Raw genomic sequence first — 16,902 nt, 5'->3', positions numbered from 1 at the left:
CAAGATGGGACTGTGTATCCCTTCTCTTCATTTTTTTCCCTGAACAATCATTCCTTTTTGTCAAGGACAGGATGCTGGGGTAGATGAAGCATTTATCTGACCCATTACAACTCTTCTTACAGTACATTAAGAAAGTACATAAAAAAGAGAACAATTTCTTTTTGTACACAAAATGGAAACAGAAAACGAATGTAAAAACATTGTTTGTTGATATGTAGTTGAACACTGTGAATAGTTTTGCCATAATGCTCAAAGTCCAACTCTTTTGAGCCAATAACTACACAAATTTAACATTAATTAAACCAATATCTGAATAAAAGAATAGCACGTCTAAATTATTTACCTCCTTCTGATCAAGCTGCAGAGAAGATTTTATCAAATCTCGAAGAGCTGTAAGTTGTTTCTTTTCTTCATCTTGTGTCTGCTTTATCTATAGAAAGAGATTGCCATTAGATGCTTGCTGGATGCACTTTTAATTTTACTGTTTTACACATTTCAATATACCATTTTAGATGTCCTGAACAACTAGTTCAATTATTTTGTGTTTTTGTAATAGTTGAGTTTATTTTCATGGACCAGTCCATTCTTATATCTTCACCTTCTATGCATTTATTTCTTGAAAAGCAAATTAAAATGAACATACAACTTGATATGCACTGTCTGTTTTGTTACATTGTAATGGCTTACTATATCTGATGCAACTAAATTATCCTCTGAAATATTAAAATAACTCAAATAAATTTGACAGATTACTTAAGGAATGAATATGCAGTTTAATTTAGCAATGAATGACAATAGCAAATGGGATTACTGTAATTCTGATTATAGAACACAAAAGCACCTGGGTGACAAGTGATCTTTGATTCCATGTTATTACTTTTCAATGAACATCACAAATTAATTCATTTTCAAACGTCGGTGCTATCATTAAGTAGTTTGGTTTTAAAAAGTGAAAATGGTACAAAATTAATATTAATAATATAATCTGATTCCAATATTCACAGTTAAAAGTAATTTTATCTTAATGTATGATTGAATTAGTAGTAGAATTAAAGCTACTTTTCCTAATAGCTCTAAAAACTGCATATGAAATTTAATTGCCAAGATATATTTTCTTCATCTATGTTCAGCTTCAAGTAACACATTTCTCATTTATAAGATGCAAATGAAATATAGATCCTTGTAGTTATGTTTAAAATGTACATATATATAAGAAAATATTTTCATTTTCAGATATAAAGCTAAAGTAAACTTACATTATACAAGTCAGCAGCCAACTTTTCAATATACTGTTTAAGTTTATCAGCTGTTTTCAAGCCATCCTGGAAGAAACTGGAATGAAAAATACCTTTGATTTATCAGTAATATATCAAGTCCATAACACAAAGTATATTGTCTTGTGGAGAAAAATAGCAAAGCCAAGAAAACATATCCAGCTTTTTCTATGTTCAAAACTGAATAAAATAATTAAAGTAAAAGTAAAAACCCCAACAAAAAATCCCTTTGTAGTAGTTTAAAGTACAGTATCTTTCAACAGTTGAGATAGACAATTGTGACTTTAACAAATATCAAATTAGAATGTAGCCAACTTGTTTCTCCTACAGTAAATTCCAATTTTTTTTTCTCTATTTAACTTAAGTTCCTGCTTGTTTGCCTTTGTCGTTCTAATGATGACAAGGTTGTATCTCACCAGTTTCACCCCAAGGAAATCCAAAGAAATTACTGGCTTTCACAGTGGTTTTCAAATTTATATCAAGAATAGAAACTAATCAAATAAACAAGATATTTGTAGAAATGCATTCTAGGTCTATGCCTCAAGAAATAAAATTATTTTTTGCATGCAACGTGCGAGGTTTTTCTTTGGCCTCTTTATCACTGCCCTGCCCCATAAACTCTCTCTCACATTCTCTACTGGAAGTCTACAGCCTCAGAAGAGGAAGATTCAGACACCTGGCTTATCACAATTATGAAAAAAGCCCTGATACATTCAAAGGGAATCAAAATCTTGTGCAAAAAAAGAAAAATGTAACGAAAGCTTAAAGCATTGCAGCACTTACTTGCATTGTGCATGGTAATACTTAATGAGGTTCTGCAGAAGGTCCACACCCTTTTTTGTCTTGATTTCATTAACCTTAATAAGATACTGTATAGACAATGGAAAACATGTTGACAACCATGTATTGTAACCTTCAACAGTTTTCAAACAATAAAACATCATTTGCTCAATTAATTAAACTCTGTGTTTAACTTGGGTGCTGACCCATGAAAGACCAGTCCACCACTGCTAAACAAACTTTAAAACAGGTAACAGTTTATCTGGCCACTCCATAAAATTTAAACAACCCAAAACATAAAGCAAATTCAAGAAAAAAGTTTCATCCTTTACAATTGTCCAAAGATTTCCCTTTTTTAATGCTACTGTAGTCATTACTGAAATATTCTGAAAGTACAAACACGGTACAATTTAAAGTAATCCCCACTAAAATGTAATAAAAAGAACTATTAATATTAAAAAATATCAGTCTTATGGAACTAACGTATCACTAATATTTATCACTTTATTAGAAATTTTAGAAGGCTTCAGAAAGCATATTGGAAGAAAGATATCAAAATACTGCTAAACCATAAACTTGATAAATGAAATATTTCCACAGTGTATTTTCAGCCCACAAACCTTCCCACAATAATCTAAAAACAAGGAAAAGGAATAAAACAAAAAAGAAGTAAAATTTTTTACAAGAGTTGCTAAAATAATTCTTTATATTGCTGCATTATGTCACATTAAAATAATTTCCTCCCTCTGCCCCATCAAACGACAAAGAAGATTTCACCACCTTCAAGTAAGACCCACAAAGTCTGTTAATAAGTTATGCAATTAGAAACTGAAATTTGTTTTTTACTTCACACATCTGTAGCTGAAATAGCCGCCTCTCCTTCTCCATTTCCTCTGCTATCTCAGCTCCCGTTATCTCAGTTCTTATCATCCCGTGCTGTTTTGCATGTTCTCTTTTTTCCTTTTCAATCTTTGTACTGAAATTTTAATTAGAAAACATTTTAGAGAATTCCTACCATTAAAATGTGATCTAGCATTATTTAGGGAAGAAGTAATAATTAAGAAGTATCAAAGAAGACATTCTGCAGATTACCTCCTCTACCAAATTCTGTATATTTTAAGTCTACAGAAGCTATTGAGCGAGCCATGAAACTGCCCTCCCTTCACTCTGTTCTCTAGATTGTGTGTTACTTGGGGAAAACAATAATTATATCTTAATATCTTAATGCTAGAAATAACAATACTAATAATAGTACTACTAATAATTAATTTTTAAAAATCCCAACACCACCAAAAACAAAGCCAAGTAGGAGAAAAATACTTACAATTTGGTTTCATAATCTTTCCAGGCTTTGTCAAAAGGCTTTTTGAGGTCCTTAGGAAATAGAAAAATGTCTTAGAACATTTTAAAACTTTTTCTTTGTAGTTATCAAGTAATAAATAGCAAGAAAAACACTGCTTTCTTCATAACTTTTCAGACAGAACTTGGAAAGAAACACTGGGTTTGAATCTTGTAAAGCATTGCTTTCCTGTGCACATGAATACAGCAAATTACAATGAAATTTTCAAGATTTCATTGCAGTCATGCCATTTTTGTTCTTTGTACTAAATATGGAATATTAATAAATGCCAACATAAGAAATACTCTCCTGAGTGAAAGGAAAACAGTCACCAGACAGATGAACATGAAACAAAAATTTAGTTTGCAACACTTACCCCTTTAACACCTTTTAAGTCTCCTTTTAAAAGGGAATCCAAAGTGAAAATAACATTGTGGCTTAAACCCTGGAGCTAAAAACAAAAACATTATCATTCAGAAGGATTTATTACGATCTTGTCAAACTACTGCCAGCAAGTCTTTGAACTTCACTAATCAAGTTGCAATCGCCTCACATTTCTTAACCCACAGTAAATTCAAGTCTGGAAAGAATTAATAAACATTTACTTGCAAGAAACACAGAAACATTATAATTAACATTTACTTAAAACAAGGTGACATAAACCCAGGATTTTACAAATAGCACATAAGCAAAGTTCTGGAAGAACTTCAAGGCAATAGTCATCCTCCTGAAGCAAACATTTGGGTACAAATTTGGCTGCAGCTTCCTGAGTAAGAAGGACCTGCTGTACCACAGGCAGGGAGCACACAAAGCACGTGTTAAGCACGGTTATTCAACCAGGAACAGAATCAGGGACACCAGATCTTTGAATATTCTCCCCTTTTTGGGAACACTGTTCCTTTCCTTGTCCATTGTGTATATCTGATATCTTCTTAACCTCTCATGAGTTTAAATTTCACCCCACAGAGTTCATGTCTATTTGATTATCAACAAGAATATCAAAATAACCACTCAAACAGGTTCCTCAGATCTAGTGTTCCACTCAAATTCTTCATATATTCTAAGGATACTGTATCCTTTTTTTCATTTTTCCAGATGTATCCATTAAGGATAACCAACTCAAGCCATTATTTTTTGCATTGAAATAACTGAACAGTATTCAGCTAGTACGTCAGCTACAAAAAAAAAAAAAAAAACACCCCAAAAAACCAAAAACACAAAACACAAAAAACAAAAACAAAACAACAAAACAAAAAACCCCAAAAAAACAAAACAACCCCCCCCAAACAACAAAAACAACAACAAAAAAAAACCCCAAAAACAAACAAACAAACACAACAACAAAAAAAACCAAAACAAACAACAACAACAACAACAAAAAAAACCACAAAACAAAACAAAACCCCCCCACAACCAAAGCTAAATAGCAGTGCAGTGTATTACTCCAATACAGTAAGGATTTGGAATCTTTTATTAAATCATTGAAGACCTGATAAAGCACTAGCCCAAATAAACTGGAAACAATCTGATAAAGCAAAACAGTCTCATATATAGAACAAAATAAAGGGAAAACCCCATAATATGTGGAAACACATATGAGAACTTAGTGAGAGTTGTGAACAACAGATAATTTCCCCGCAAAGATTAGCTGAGGACATTTACAGGAAAGAAAGGTAGAGAAAAACAGGCTTTAAGCACTTGGAAAAAGGCAAGAACCATGTAAATTTTCAAAATAAATAACCTGCAATTGCTACAAATGTTCTGCAAAAACCTCACCTAGATCAATGTAAAGATATTGAGACACTCATTTTCATATACACCTTTCAAATGCACTATTATAATGAATTACTGCATAAAGAACGAAATGAATGGCCAAGGAGGTAGAAGTAAAAAAACAGAGAAATTGATTCCAATGGGACACCCAGAGTTTGCTGAAAACATGACAAGGGTTGGCAATGGCCAATCCAATTTTTTACCTTTATAAAATCTTACTGAAGGTCATTGCATGTCCTTCGCATAAGATAATAACAATGATTCAACAACTTAACTATTATATAAATAGATTTCAAGTTTTAGACATTATATTTAATGATAAAATCAAGAGCTAATAGTAAAAACTGCACAGCAACTTATTTAGTCTTGTTAAAATGATTAATGGACTTGCTTTTATTCTTGCCCTTGTGTGTTAAGCAATCATTTTAAAATTATGTTTTCCAAAAGTTGCGTATGTAATGAAAGTTGCTTCATAGTAAGTGAATATCACTCTAAAAGTAGTCAAAAAGTAGTCACTCCATAACTGACAAAGAAGAGAGTAAGTTTTTTTGTACCCTTCTTCTCATGAAATATCCATAATATCACAATTAATGTGAAAAATTCAATGAATCATAATTGAAGTTCAAAGATGGAACAAAAAGGATCCAAATTTGTGGAGCAGTTTTTTCATTGTCTACTGTGTAGCTCTAGTTCTTATTCATCTTTTGAAGACCATTCATTATTTTATTGTTATCTTTAGTAAATAAGGCATCAACCATCTGTTCTAGGTAAAAAAAAAGAAAAAACCCCCCCAGATCTATTATCCTGCCATTCTTCTCAATAACTCTTGCCATTTTTCCAATTAATTTTATCCACATAAGGCTCAGCACCTACTTTGGGGCTTTATCAGTGGCATAACTGAGTCCTCATCTGAAGTGCTTTTTCAATGAACCTCAGCTTCTATTTTGATATAAACATCTTTTTTTTCTTCAGTGTAATCTTATTAAACAGAATGATGCTTAAGAACAACAAAGCAGAATTTTCTATCTCAGGGAGAAAAATAAGAAAAATAAATGGCTTTAAAATCCTGAGGCAATTTTAAAATAAGTTCGTTGTCTATTTGAGACTTCTGAGAGAAATAAATTAGTGAACACCCTATTTCAAATCCTGTCAACAAGAATTTGGGTAGATAATGCTTCATAATCTAGCTGAAATAGCGTAATGTTGTTTTGAGTAAGTGTGGCTTCTTAAATTAAAAGTTATTTTTCCTCTTGATCAGCACTTTTAAAAATGAATAAATAAACCATGACATCTTGTTTGCTAGTTGAAATAGGTTAAAAATTTCTGTGGATGCCCTGCTAGGAATGATAAAGTCCAGAAAGCTTCCAAAGGACTTGAGTTCTAGTTCCAAACTGTCCTTAAACTGCACTTTAATTCACACTTTAAAATATTTACTTTTAATTGTGTGCTAAATTTAAATTAAAGGTCAAATTAACCCAGAGTGAGAGAAGTCTCTGTAGAGGAAAGCACAAGATTCAGTCTTGGGCAACTGTCAAATCCAGGGAACTTTGGTACAGGGACCTTTGGTGTGATCTGCAGCAGTTATGGTGGTGTTAGGGACTGCAGGAAGACAAGTCTGTAATATCTCTCATACTTCACACACCAAAAAAGCTTGGAAATAAACCCGACTGTAAGAAAAATGTAAAACTGAAGCTATGACTTTCTGAATATAACAGCTACAAAGCCCATGAAAAAGGATTTCACAAGAAATGTGGCTTCATTACTTTCAGTGCTCAAAGATATTTGCTATAACTGTAGTTTTATTATGCAGCTTTCAGAAATAAAAGGCCTAAGGCAAACCTTAAATGAGACAAACCTTTAAACCACCTTCAAAAATCTGGGATTTAAGCAGTGGATGCTTTATATATCACAGGGAGAGCAGACTCCATTTAAACATGCTCAAATTGTTATTTTTCTTCCAAAAAGTGTCTGTTTCTCCTTTTGTGGTAAAAAAACCCCCAGCCGTAACTAATGATATTATATTTTTAACAAGAAAGACTTCAAGTTAAGGGATGATTTAAAATGAAGGTCCATGAGGTATATTTCACCATCAATCACTTGAGAATGATGATTCAAGGGATGTCTCAACATTTATATTTACCTTCTTAACTGCCAATTAACAATCAAACACAGAGTGTGTAATAACACCCTTCAGAGATCCTCTCTGCAGAAACTGAAAAAAACTGAAACCATCTTAAGAATTGTCCTTAGTCATCGTGATCATGCAGCTCTTGTATTATACTGTATTTTGAAACAAGTTAAAAGCTAAGAAAGTTTGAAACTCCTCACCAGGTTCTTCAACAGTGTTGATAATTCTTTAGTAAGTGTGGAAAATTTTACAAAAGCTGTGCCAAGATCTGGATTATCCCGACTTAAAAAATTACTTCCGAATTTATCTAGTACTTGTGCATAGTTTTCTTCATTTTGAACATGATCTGCAAAGAAAAATCAAATGTCAGATTTTTTGTAGTCAGTCAATTATAATTTTACGCTTATTGCAACTTAACAATAAACTAACAAACAGTACTTTGAGAAAAGCCACAAGTCAACACATTTCCTGAAAATTAAAATAATTTTAAGATTAAAAAGAACTATTTAGCAATAGGCATATATATGCTTTTTAAATCATCAAGTTGAATTTGCAATACAGCAATGAAGAAAACTCTGTATCTATTAACAGAGTAATAAGATCAATAAATACATCAGTGAAACAATATCAGCTTGTTTGTAAGCAACATCAGAATTTATAGCTAACCACTACAGGAACTTTCACGCATAGAGAACTTTTCTTTTGAAATATTGGACATTTTTACAGAACAAAAAAGGCAAAAGTATCAGATATAAAAGTAAGGAGACCAAGTCTGAATCTGACTGTAAGTTCAAAAGAAGAAACGCCTTACAAAGGTTCCCTTTTGCCTGCTTTGTACACTGAGTTATCCCAGATAATGGAATGTGTATTGGTACGCAGCCAAAGACTCATTCCAATGTATTTAATAGCAAAATGCACATACAGAGAGGTCAGAAACAAGACCATGCATATGAAGCCAGTGAAAGTAAGAAAAATCCTTGACTCAAGAATGAATTAGAAACTGTTATATCTGAAATGTCTTTCCTGCTTCCATTTAGTTTCCTTGCTGGCATGCATTTGCATTATTTTTGTTACTTCCATTTTAGTATCTTTAAATAGAAAATTTACTTCTACAGCCCCTTGGGAAAGACTTTATCACCTTTATCTCTCTTAGAGGATATTACTGGTATTAATTAAATCAATATTTCACTTTTATTCGTCTCCTATCCTTACTATGTGGGCTTTTTTCTGCAAACCACAAACACAAAACCACAGAGCTACAGCACAAGTTCTTCACACTGAAAGGGAAGAAGGGAGAGAATAGTTGCCAGTAGGTACCACATTTTTTTTCCCCCCCAAATCTCCAAGGTTTTGTGGTTTTTTTTTTTTTTTTTCCTCTCTAATTCAAAAGGTGATATTGCCGGAGAGCATCTGAATTACAAGTTATGACTCAGAAGAAAAGGAAAAAAGAAAAGGAAAAGCAAGTTTCAAACAAGTCTCATGAATAATGTCTCATAATGCACAAATCTATTTGGACATTAACAAACAGCTGATGAAGAGTTAAACAGTTAGGTCTTCTAAGGTATTGCAGATACTCAAATAACAGTGCACCAAAGCTCCAACAAAAAAATGTCAAAACCTGCTAAAAAACCCCAACCCTATTTACCAATACTAAGCCCCAAAGCTCACACATCACACCACATTGTAAAAATCAGACATTAATACTGAATTTTCAAAGGGCCAAATATTTAACCATATGTTAATACAGAGTTGCAATTCAAGCCATATGTTCTTAAGAAAACTGTTCCAAAAGCATACAGTTTTAATCAAATAGCTTAGCACTGAAACCACCATGTAACAATAAAATATGCATTTTGTTTTGATGTAAAAACTTCTGCACAAATATACACAGAGAACTTTATCTGTGAAGGAGCTTTAGCTTATGCAGTCATGAGTGAGTAAAGCTCAAGCATGCCCAGCTGTGCTGAAGGGAAAGGAAGGATAATGGAAGGTCAGAAAGAGCTTTGCTAGATCATAGAATCCCTGTCCTTGCTTGGAAAGCACTTTTTACACCACAGCATTTCCTAGCATTTTGATTTTAAGCACTGTGTTCTTTCATGGAGAATTTTAAAAAATTACTTCATAAAGAGAGTGAGAAAGAGCTGAAGAAGCTTGTTTCCTTTATCTGTGAAAAGGCAAAAGAAATTCCTGGCCAGAAAGAGGAAGCAGGTCATTGTCCTAGAACAATATAGAGGAAATTCTCAAGAATCCCGGACTACAAAATCACCTAAATCTAGAAATGAAGTTTTGATAGTGAAGGAATGCTCCTGTTTACTTCTGTGATTGCCACACATAGGCACACAAAATGCAAGTACTCTGTAAGAATAAGAAATTTTCAATTTCTACACAAGTATCAATGTAAATCTTGCAAAAGGACATTAAATATTTTCTATTGAAGAGGTAAGACAATTCCCTACTCGACCTTAAATGCACATAGCTAAAAAATTAAATCTGCAAGATAGCTTATGCTAAGATACAGAATGGGAAACCTGATATACTCATAGCAAAGAGCATTCTTTAATCTCACTGTAGGTGCATCATACAAACTCAGAAATTACTTCCAGTGTCCTAACAGAACTTCCTTTGCACACAGAAAGCTGTAATAGGCACCACAATATTTACTTTCTTAGATGCAAGTCCTCATACAAGACTTTAATAACCCTGAGAGTGAGACAGGATCACAGCAGTGCATACAAGGAATAAGATTTGTCTTCCATACTGAATCATGTCTTTTCAAAATCGTAAGCAATGCTCAGCACTGTGATGAAAATAGAACAGCTTCCCCAGCCAGACATCCTGCTCCTTCAGCAGCTCCCTGAGGCATGCCAGAATCATGGAACACTGAGGAAGGGCTCTGCACCCACTGATGAATGCAGCTCCCTTCAGAGGGGCCTCAGTCATCATTCCCTTCCCAGCGGGATCTGGCAAAGCCGGCCGCACCTGAGCCCATGCTGAGGACGCTGCTGGAGCGTGGCAGATGTGGTACAAAGCAGCGTACTGGCCCGGTCACAGCACCGGTATTTTCTGAGCTGAAAGCTGTGCATTTCCTCCACAACGCACACCTTCAACCCTGGGCAACATTCAGCACAGAATTTACCTTTGGTTTGAGAAAAGCCTCACAGCTCCCAGTGCGCAATAGCGTTGTGGCATCCCTTACGTCTGAGCTCAAAGGTGCATTGAGGAAATGTTGAGCGTTAAGAGGAAATACCAGGGACGCCTCTGGAGATGCGGATCCCAGCAGCTAAGGAAGGAATGGCGGCCACGGCAGCGCTGCAGCAGCTCTTTGCTGCACAGCAGAATTGCCAGAAGCAGGGAGCACAAAGGCTCTGAGCTCTGTAGAGACACAGCCTGAAGGACTCCTAGGGCAGAATCCCACGTTGCACAGCATTCCCAGGCAGTCACCTGCAGCTGTCCATACCTAAAGTGACTTTATGGGAAACTTTTCTCAGGTTGAACACAAAACACTTAAATAAGACTCTCAGAATTTGTACTCTTTCACTGGAACCCACAGCCTTCATTAAATGCTATGTTTATTTCCCACTCAAAAATTACCAGAATTTTAGCATATGCTTCTGAGTCTAGTGAGATTCCTGTCTACTTGTGCATATTAAGAGTACAGAAGTACAAATACTGTGAAGAGAGGCTAAAGGATAGCCTTGATATGCTGTACATACAAAACACATCACTGAAATTAAAGCCTTAAAATTTCCTTCCTCTACAACAGTTTTGTTCAGATATATTACCCTGCAAACACTGAAGAACACAAGCACAAAAAAATTTAAACAGTTTACAGAAGAAAAACACTACTCTCTTTTGTCACTGATTATGGCCAAAGAAAGCTGAAGAATGTCTAAATTAATGAGAGTTAATTCTGCATATGTGGTTAACAAAAATAAAAATCATGTTTCAGAATTTTGATCAACTTTAAACTATTTTTAAGTTTCACTTCTAAAACAGCTTTGTTCCGTGGATAGCCAGAGGAAAAGTAACCAAGGTCAGAGCCAAGATGCATTTATGAATGAAAGATGACTCAGAAAGGCTTTAGAAAAGCAAGAAAGCTGGCAAGGTTAAAAAGGATGGCAGAAATTATTTGAAATAAAAAAACATACTCCCTCTCATTTCATTCTTCACAAAGCCAAAGTATAATGAAAAAATAATAGAAAAAAATTATTTGACCAGCATGCAATTGTCTGAACTTGATAACAATAACACCTTCTGGAATGAGATTGTTCAAGGGAAAAGTAATAAAAGCCTCTTTCCATATTTCAGAGCAAGAAGCATATCACTGAGTCTGCAAGGTTCTCTAGATCATCATAGTACAAGAGCACTGAGAGATAACCCAGCCCAGAAAAGTAAATTACTTCTTTTTGCATCTCTGTTTATCACTGACATGCTTGAAGAAGTTCTCATGGAAGAACTTTATTTTTCCACTGCTTCGGAGGATTTATACCAAATCTAACAGTAGAGGTCTTAAAATCTGATAACATGAACAAGTCACTTAGATCCACATATAAAAGAATAAAATTGGTGAACTATACAGTTGCAAAGAGAAGCCTCTTATTTATACCAGCCTCAACACTACAGGAAGAATGAAAAGCAAATATAATAGCTATTTTTAGTAAGCTCCAGAGAGAAATGAGAATTGAAGTATGCACCAACAGCAATATTCCCTATATATTCCCCAGGCTATTTGTAGGAACTACAGAGCAGAATAGAATTGGTGGACATGTGGATGAATACAAAATGCTGAACAAGAAACACAGGTTTTATAAAAAGAAAATTTTACATCAAAAACCTCCCACCTCCAGGTGATCAACCAAAAATACAGGGGAAGGAAGTCCACGTTAAATTATTGATTTTCCAAGAAGTTCTCTCCCTCATAAAAACACTGAAAGGAGCTAAGCACACTAAGAGGGATAAGCCTCACACGGAGGAAAGACAGGCCAAAAAAAAAAAAGCGGAGGAAAGGAAATAATAAAGCATTAATTTTCTCACCAGAGGGAGGTCACCAGCGAACTAAAAGTCTCTACACACACCCACTAATTGTGCAGTCTACAGCAAGAGGCTCCTACCAGTGCAGTTCCCAACTTAGAGGAATCTCACATTTAATGGCCAATGCATGGACGTGTGCATTAGAGGCAGTGCAGCACATGAGGGAAAACACTCCTAACTTCAGGGAAATTATTGCATTACAAGGAAAGGTACTGGAGTTCTATCACCTTGACATTCAGTACCAAGCAAAACAAAGCTGCACTTCAGAAATTATGAAGTAATACAGCATGTAATAGAGAAATCAAAATATTTCCATAGTGGGCATAATATTTTGTGTAGTTCCTGTCCCTGTTCCCCAAAATTCACTCCTCCTCTTTCCTATTTTAGAAAAGGAAATCTATGCTGCCATTTTGGAGGAAGAGAGAGAAAGTGAGGGTGATTAAATGTGATGGTTTCTGTAAAAAACAAACAACCAAAAAAAACCCTCAACCCCCCCTAGAGCTGCTGAGTTCAGAAGAGAGATACTGCAAGTAAAAATGGAAACAATTCAAGCCTATTTCAAGAGAGGTAATGGTCCACTGAACAAAGTTTGGCTTCATCCACCAAAACCTTCTCTGGCTCCATTCTAGCAAGCTTTGGCACTTCAAAGCCTCTTACAAACTTTCATGCCCAGAACACACAAAGCTGCCTCAATTTCGTATCAGGTGAGTAATTTTGGTGGTTTTGAGGACAATGGTGTGAGACACAGCCAGGGATGAGCTCCTCCTCTGGTGACTTAAGATCTGAAGAACATGAGCATGCACTGGGAAACTGCACAGGAGAATTTAACTAGATTGATGCAAGACAGTGAACAGTAAAGATTTACATTAATTCAAATTCTTTGGACAAATTAAGATGTAGAAGTCCATTAAGAAGTATCAAACATCACGATATAATTTCTCAAGGTAATTACTCAAGGTAATTCCTGGCCTTCATGTCAGTGTAAGCTGAGAAATTGCTAAATAAAATACTTAAAATACACTCCATCTTTGAACCATTTTTCTATTTCCTCGAGCATCTGCTGTTGAACATTGTGGGAGACCATGTGGACTGCTGATCCATCTCAGTACCTTTGGTCCTGTATGGATTTTATGTTTTTATTTCGCCATTGTGTAAACTCTTTTTGATTATATTTGGGAGTTATCCCAGGGAAGTAATGAAGAAGAGCTATTGAAAAATCTACAGCAAAAATAATTGTGCTATCTACTGCTGTTACAATTCAATCCAAATCTTACGGGAAAGGAAGTCAAAACAGATTTTCCATTAAGTTCAAGCAACCTCGCCATATGATGGGTTTCTAGTTACAGATACCATCAATAGTGCCAGAAGTAAACAGCAAGTGGTGAGAAAGAGGTGTCTGTCTGTATGTCTCACAGGATTTCATAAACAGTCCTTTCCCATCCAACACTTAGAGAAATGACAATAGGAAAGGGACATTTCTAAGGGTTTTCTATACTCCTGTGTTGGTATGTTTTCATTTCCACAGCAGTAGCTCTAAAGTTAAATATGACAAACAGGTGAGGGAAGAACAGGAAGAGCAGAAAGTATTTGGGTGATATTAAAGCTCTTTGTAACAGACCAGAGACCCTTGTGGTACATAATTCAGCACTGGAGAGGAACAAACCAACACACCACAAGGTTCAGCCTTCCTGAAGAATCCTGTATGAAACCCTGCATTGTGTCACTGTCACTACTAAAATGTTACTAAGGAAAAAAGGTTAAAAAAAGACCCAAACCAACCAAAAAAAACCCACCCAAAAAAACCCACTCAACCCAAATAAAACACACTCCCTCCAAAACCCAAAACCAAACAAAAACAACCCCCCCCAAAAGAAAACCAAACAAAAACCACAACCCAAAAAAGCAAACTGAAAAAAACCCAGCAACCCAAAACCACTACAATAAAAAAAAAAAAAAAAAAAAAAAAGCCCCAAACCCTAGCTATGGCTTTTGGTAGAGTATGAATTGGATTAGTGAACTGAAAAAAGAATTTCTATTGTCCCTGAATAACTATTTCTCACTGGTTCAGCTGGAGTTCTCAGAGGAGATTATGAAGAACAGGAGAACTAAAAAACCTTCTCCTACTCCAGGATATTAAATATGGTCTTAACTTCTATCAAACTATTAAATTTGTAAAACAAAATTCAAATCTTGTGTTCTCAAAATGTAATTAGAGGCATTTTTTGAAATATAAAAATAGCCACATGATACTTTCTTAAACTGATAAACCCCTATTCCTTTTACAGCTGTTTCTGATATGCTTTACTTAAATATCAACAAAATCCATTTTCATCACCGAAGCACAAGAAAATAGCTGGTTCAGCAATTTTCCTTGTACAAGGAGGCAAAAGGAGCTTGAGTTTTGATTCACTTCACATTTATTTTTATAAGGTTTCACGTGTATAACACGTTTTTGGTCTTGGTTTTACTAATCCTAGTTATCAGTCACTGCATGAACTGTCTCCTGCACACAGCTTTTCACTGTAACAGAGCCTATGACAGCAGCATTCTGAAGAGGGAGCCACAGGATTATGCATAAAGCTTTCTTGAGCCATGAGAATTCCTACTAACTTGTACCTTTGAAATAAGGCTTGTTTAAAAAAAAAAAGTAAAAAAATATTAAAACCAGCTACGCATCTCTGCTCCTTTTAAAGTGCAGAGCATCCAATCAAAACCATTACCCCACCTTATCTTGCTTTTATTCAATGCAAGTAATTAATCAAATAGTACTGCCTTACTTACAGGCCTTAGCAACGATATTATCTTTATCACAAGACTCAAGTGATAGCTATTTTTATGTTTCAAAACAAGAACACTTTTACCGTGTTTTTTTGCAAGACATCTCAAACTCAAAATGAAATGCTTTGGTTCTTGAATAAAGCTAAAAACAATGTCTTACCTTGCCCCGAACTATATATTGCTTTAACAGATTTTTTCACCTTCTGTAGTGCAGTTCTGTCTTGATCCAATGCCTACAATAGCAAGAAGTACACAAACTTTAAATATTTACTTAATTGATTGCTGGAATATACTCTAACAACTAAAAAGAAACACACAAAATAAGTAGCTTCACAGGCTGGAAAAAGCTGCAGGTACAACTGATTCAGCCTGTGGGAAGGTCTGGGGTCATTCAACCCCTTCAAAATGAATTAAAGAACTGAACTGAAAATGCTCTGACAACAGAGGAGAACAGTAGATAGAGCTAGAAGAAAAAAAACTATTACAGTTTTGCAAAGGACAAAGCATTTATTCAAATTGCATTATATTTTAGGAAAACAAAACAAAACAAAACAAAACAACAAGAAATAGCAGATGCTTCTACACTAGCCCTACACGTCCACTACAACTAAATTGCTTGGTAACATCTGTGATTTCCCCCCAGTAATAGTGTTTAACTATAGTCTCAGATTATCACACACACGCACCAAGTTCCACAACATAACTCTAAAAGTACAGCAGATGAAAACTAGAAAATCAAAATAAAGGAATAATATCTGATTTTTTGCAACATGTGACTGAAGGAGGAGTAATAATAATATGCAAATATGCCTTTTCAATATTAAATCTTTAAGAAGTTCAAATTTTCTGCAATGGTTCCAAAATCCAGTATAAAATGTTATTAAGTAATGACGAATTGAGGATTACATTTCTAATCATACACAGAAATGTTTAAACATATTTTTTTCCCATTTAGACCACAGGCAATTTCCCACCACCTAGGTAATGTTAGATCAATAATTCCAACTTCTAACGAAGCCGGCAGCGTTTGCTATATTATATTCACTTTCAAATCACTGGAGATTGGAGAACTTGTACTACGAACCACTGTCAGGACAGCAGGACAACCGAGCACGGGAGCGGGCAATGAGCACAGCACTCACGCTGCGCTGATCCTTGCCCAGCCCTGTTACCCTAAAGCTTCAACGCTGCGGCTCCGAAGGCCGGCAGAACAAGGCACAAAGCCAGCCACTCCTACTTCCTCGCTGAGGGAAAACACCCCGTAAGCAGAGATTTCACTGTCAAAACTGAGATGGTTTTGATGGTGGAAGCCTTAGAAAACCTCATAGCAGGTTCCGATACCTGAAAAATAGGGTCTGCAAGACAGCTGGAGAAGGAATGTCTATAAAGGCATAGAGTGATGGAGAAGGGGGAGCGGCTTGAAACTGTGAGTAGGTTCAAATCAGATATTAAGCAGAGATTCTTTACTGTGAGGGTGGTGAGGCACTGGCACAGGCTACCCAGAGAAGTTGTGGATACCCCAAGTGTTCAAGGCCGGGCTGAATGAGGCTTTGAGCATCCTGGTCTACTGGAAGGTGTCCCTGCCCATGGCAAAGCGGTAGGAACTAGATGGCATTTAGTTTCCCTTCCAACTCAAGCCATTCTATGATTCTATAATTGAAGAATTCTTCACTAGGCACGAAGAAGCTCCAGAAAAGCACATCAGGAGCTCGAGGTCAACTGCAGCATTAAGCACTAGAGATGGTTAAAGGTGAGGGTACTGCTCATCAGTAGGTTCCAAATACTGAGGGCTCCTGTTT

At 35.4% G+C, this 16,902-nt stretch overlaps 1 protein-coding gene across 3 annotated transcripts in view; it reads right to left on the bottom strand.

Moving 5' to 3' along the window:
* Positions 1–16,902, bottom strand: part of ASAP1 (ArfGAP with SH3 domain, ankyrin repeat and PH domain 1) — a 126,726-nt gene that overhangs the window by 55,639 nt on the left and 54,185 nt on the right. For all 3 annotated transcript variants that reach the window (XM_040083102.2, XM_058419400.1, XM_058419397.1), the window contains exons 3-10: positions 15,264–15,336; positions 7,495–7,640; positions 3,770–3,844; positions 3,379–3,428; positions 2,901–3,030; positions 2,058–2,143; positions 1,257–1,332; positions 344–430 (exon numbers count right to left, since the gene is read on the bottom strand). In XM_040083102.2, coding sequence (XP_039939036.1) covers positions 344–430; positions 1,257–1,332; positions 2,058–2,143; positions 2,901–3,030; positions 3,379–3,428; positions 3,770–3,844; positions 7,495–7,640; positions 15,264–15,336 — 723 coding nt within the window. The remainder of the gene's footprint in view (positions 1–343; positions 431–1,256; positions 1,333–2,057; positions 2,144–2,900; positions 3,031–3,378; positions 3,429–3,769; positions 3,845–7,494; positions 7,641–15,263; positions 15,337–16,902) is intronic.

The sequence above is a fragment of the Hirundo rustica genome, chromosome 1 (genome assembly GCF_015227805.2).
Source record: "Hirundo rustica isolate bHirRus1 chromosome 1, bHirRus1.pri.v3, whole genome shotgun sequence".
Taxonomy (NCBI): Eukaryota; Metazoa; Chordata; class Aves; order Passeriformes; family Hirundinidae; genus Hirundo; species Hirundo rustica.
The sequence above is the reverse complement of the archived record's forward strand: the minus strand, read 5'-3'. Positions and strand labels throughout refer to the sequence as shown.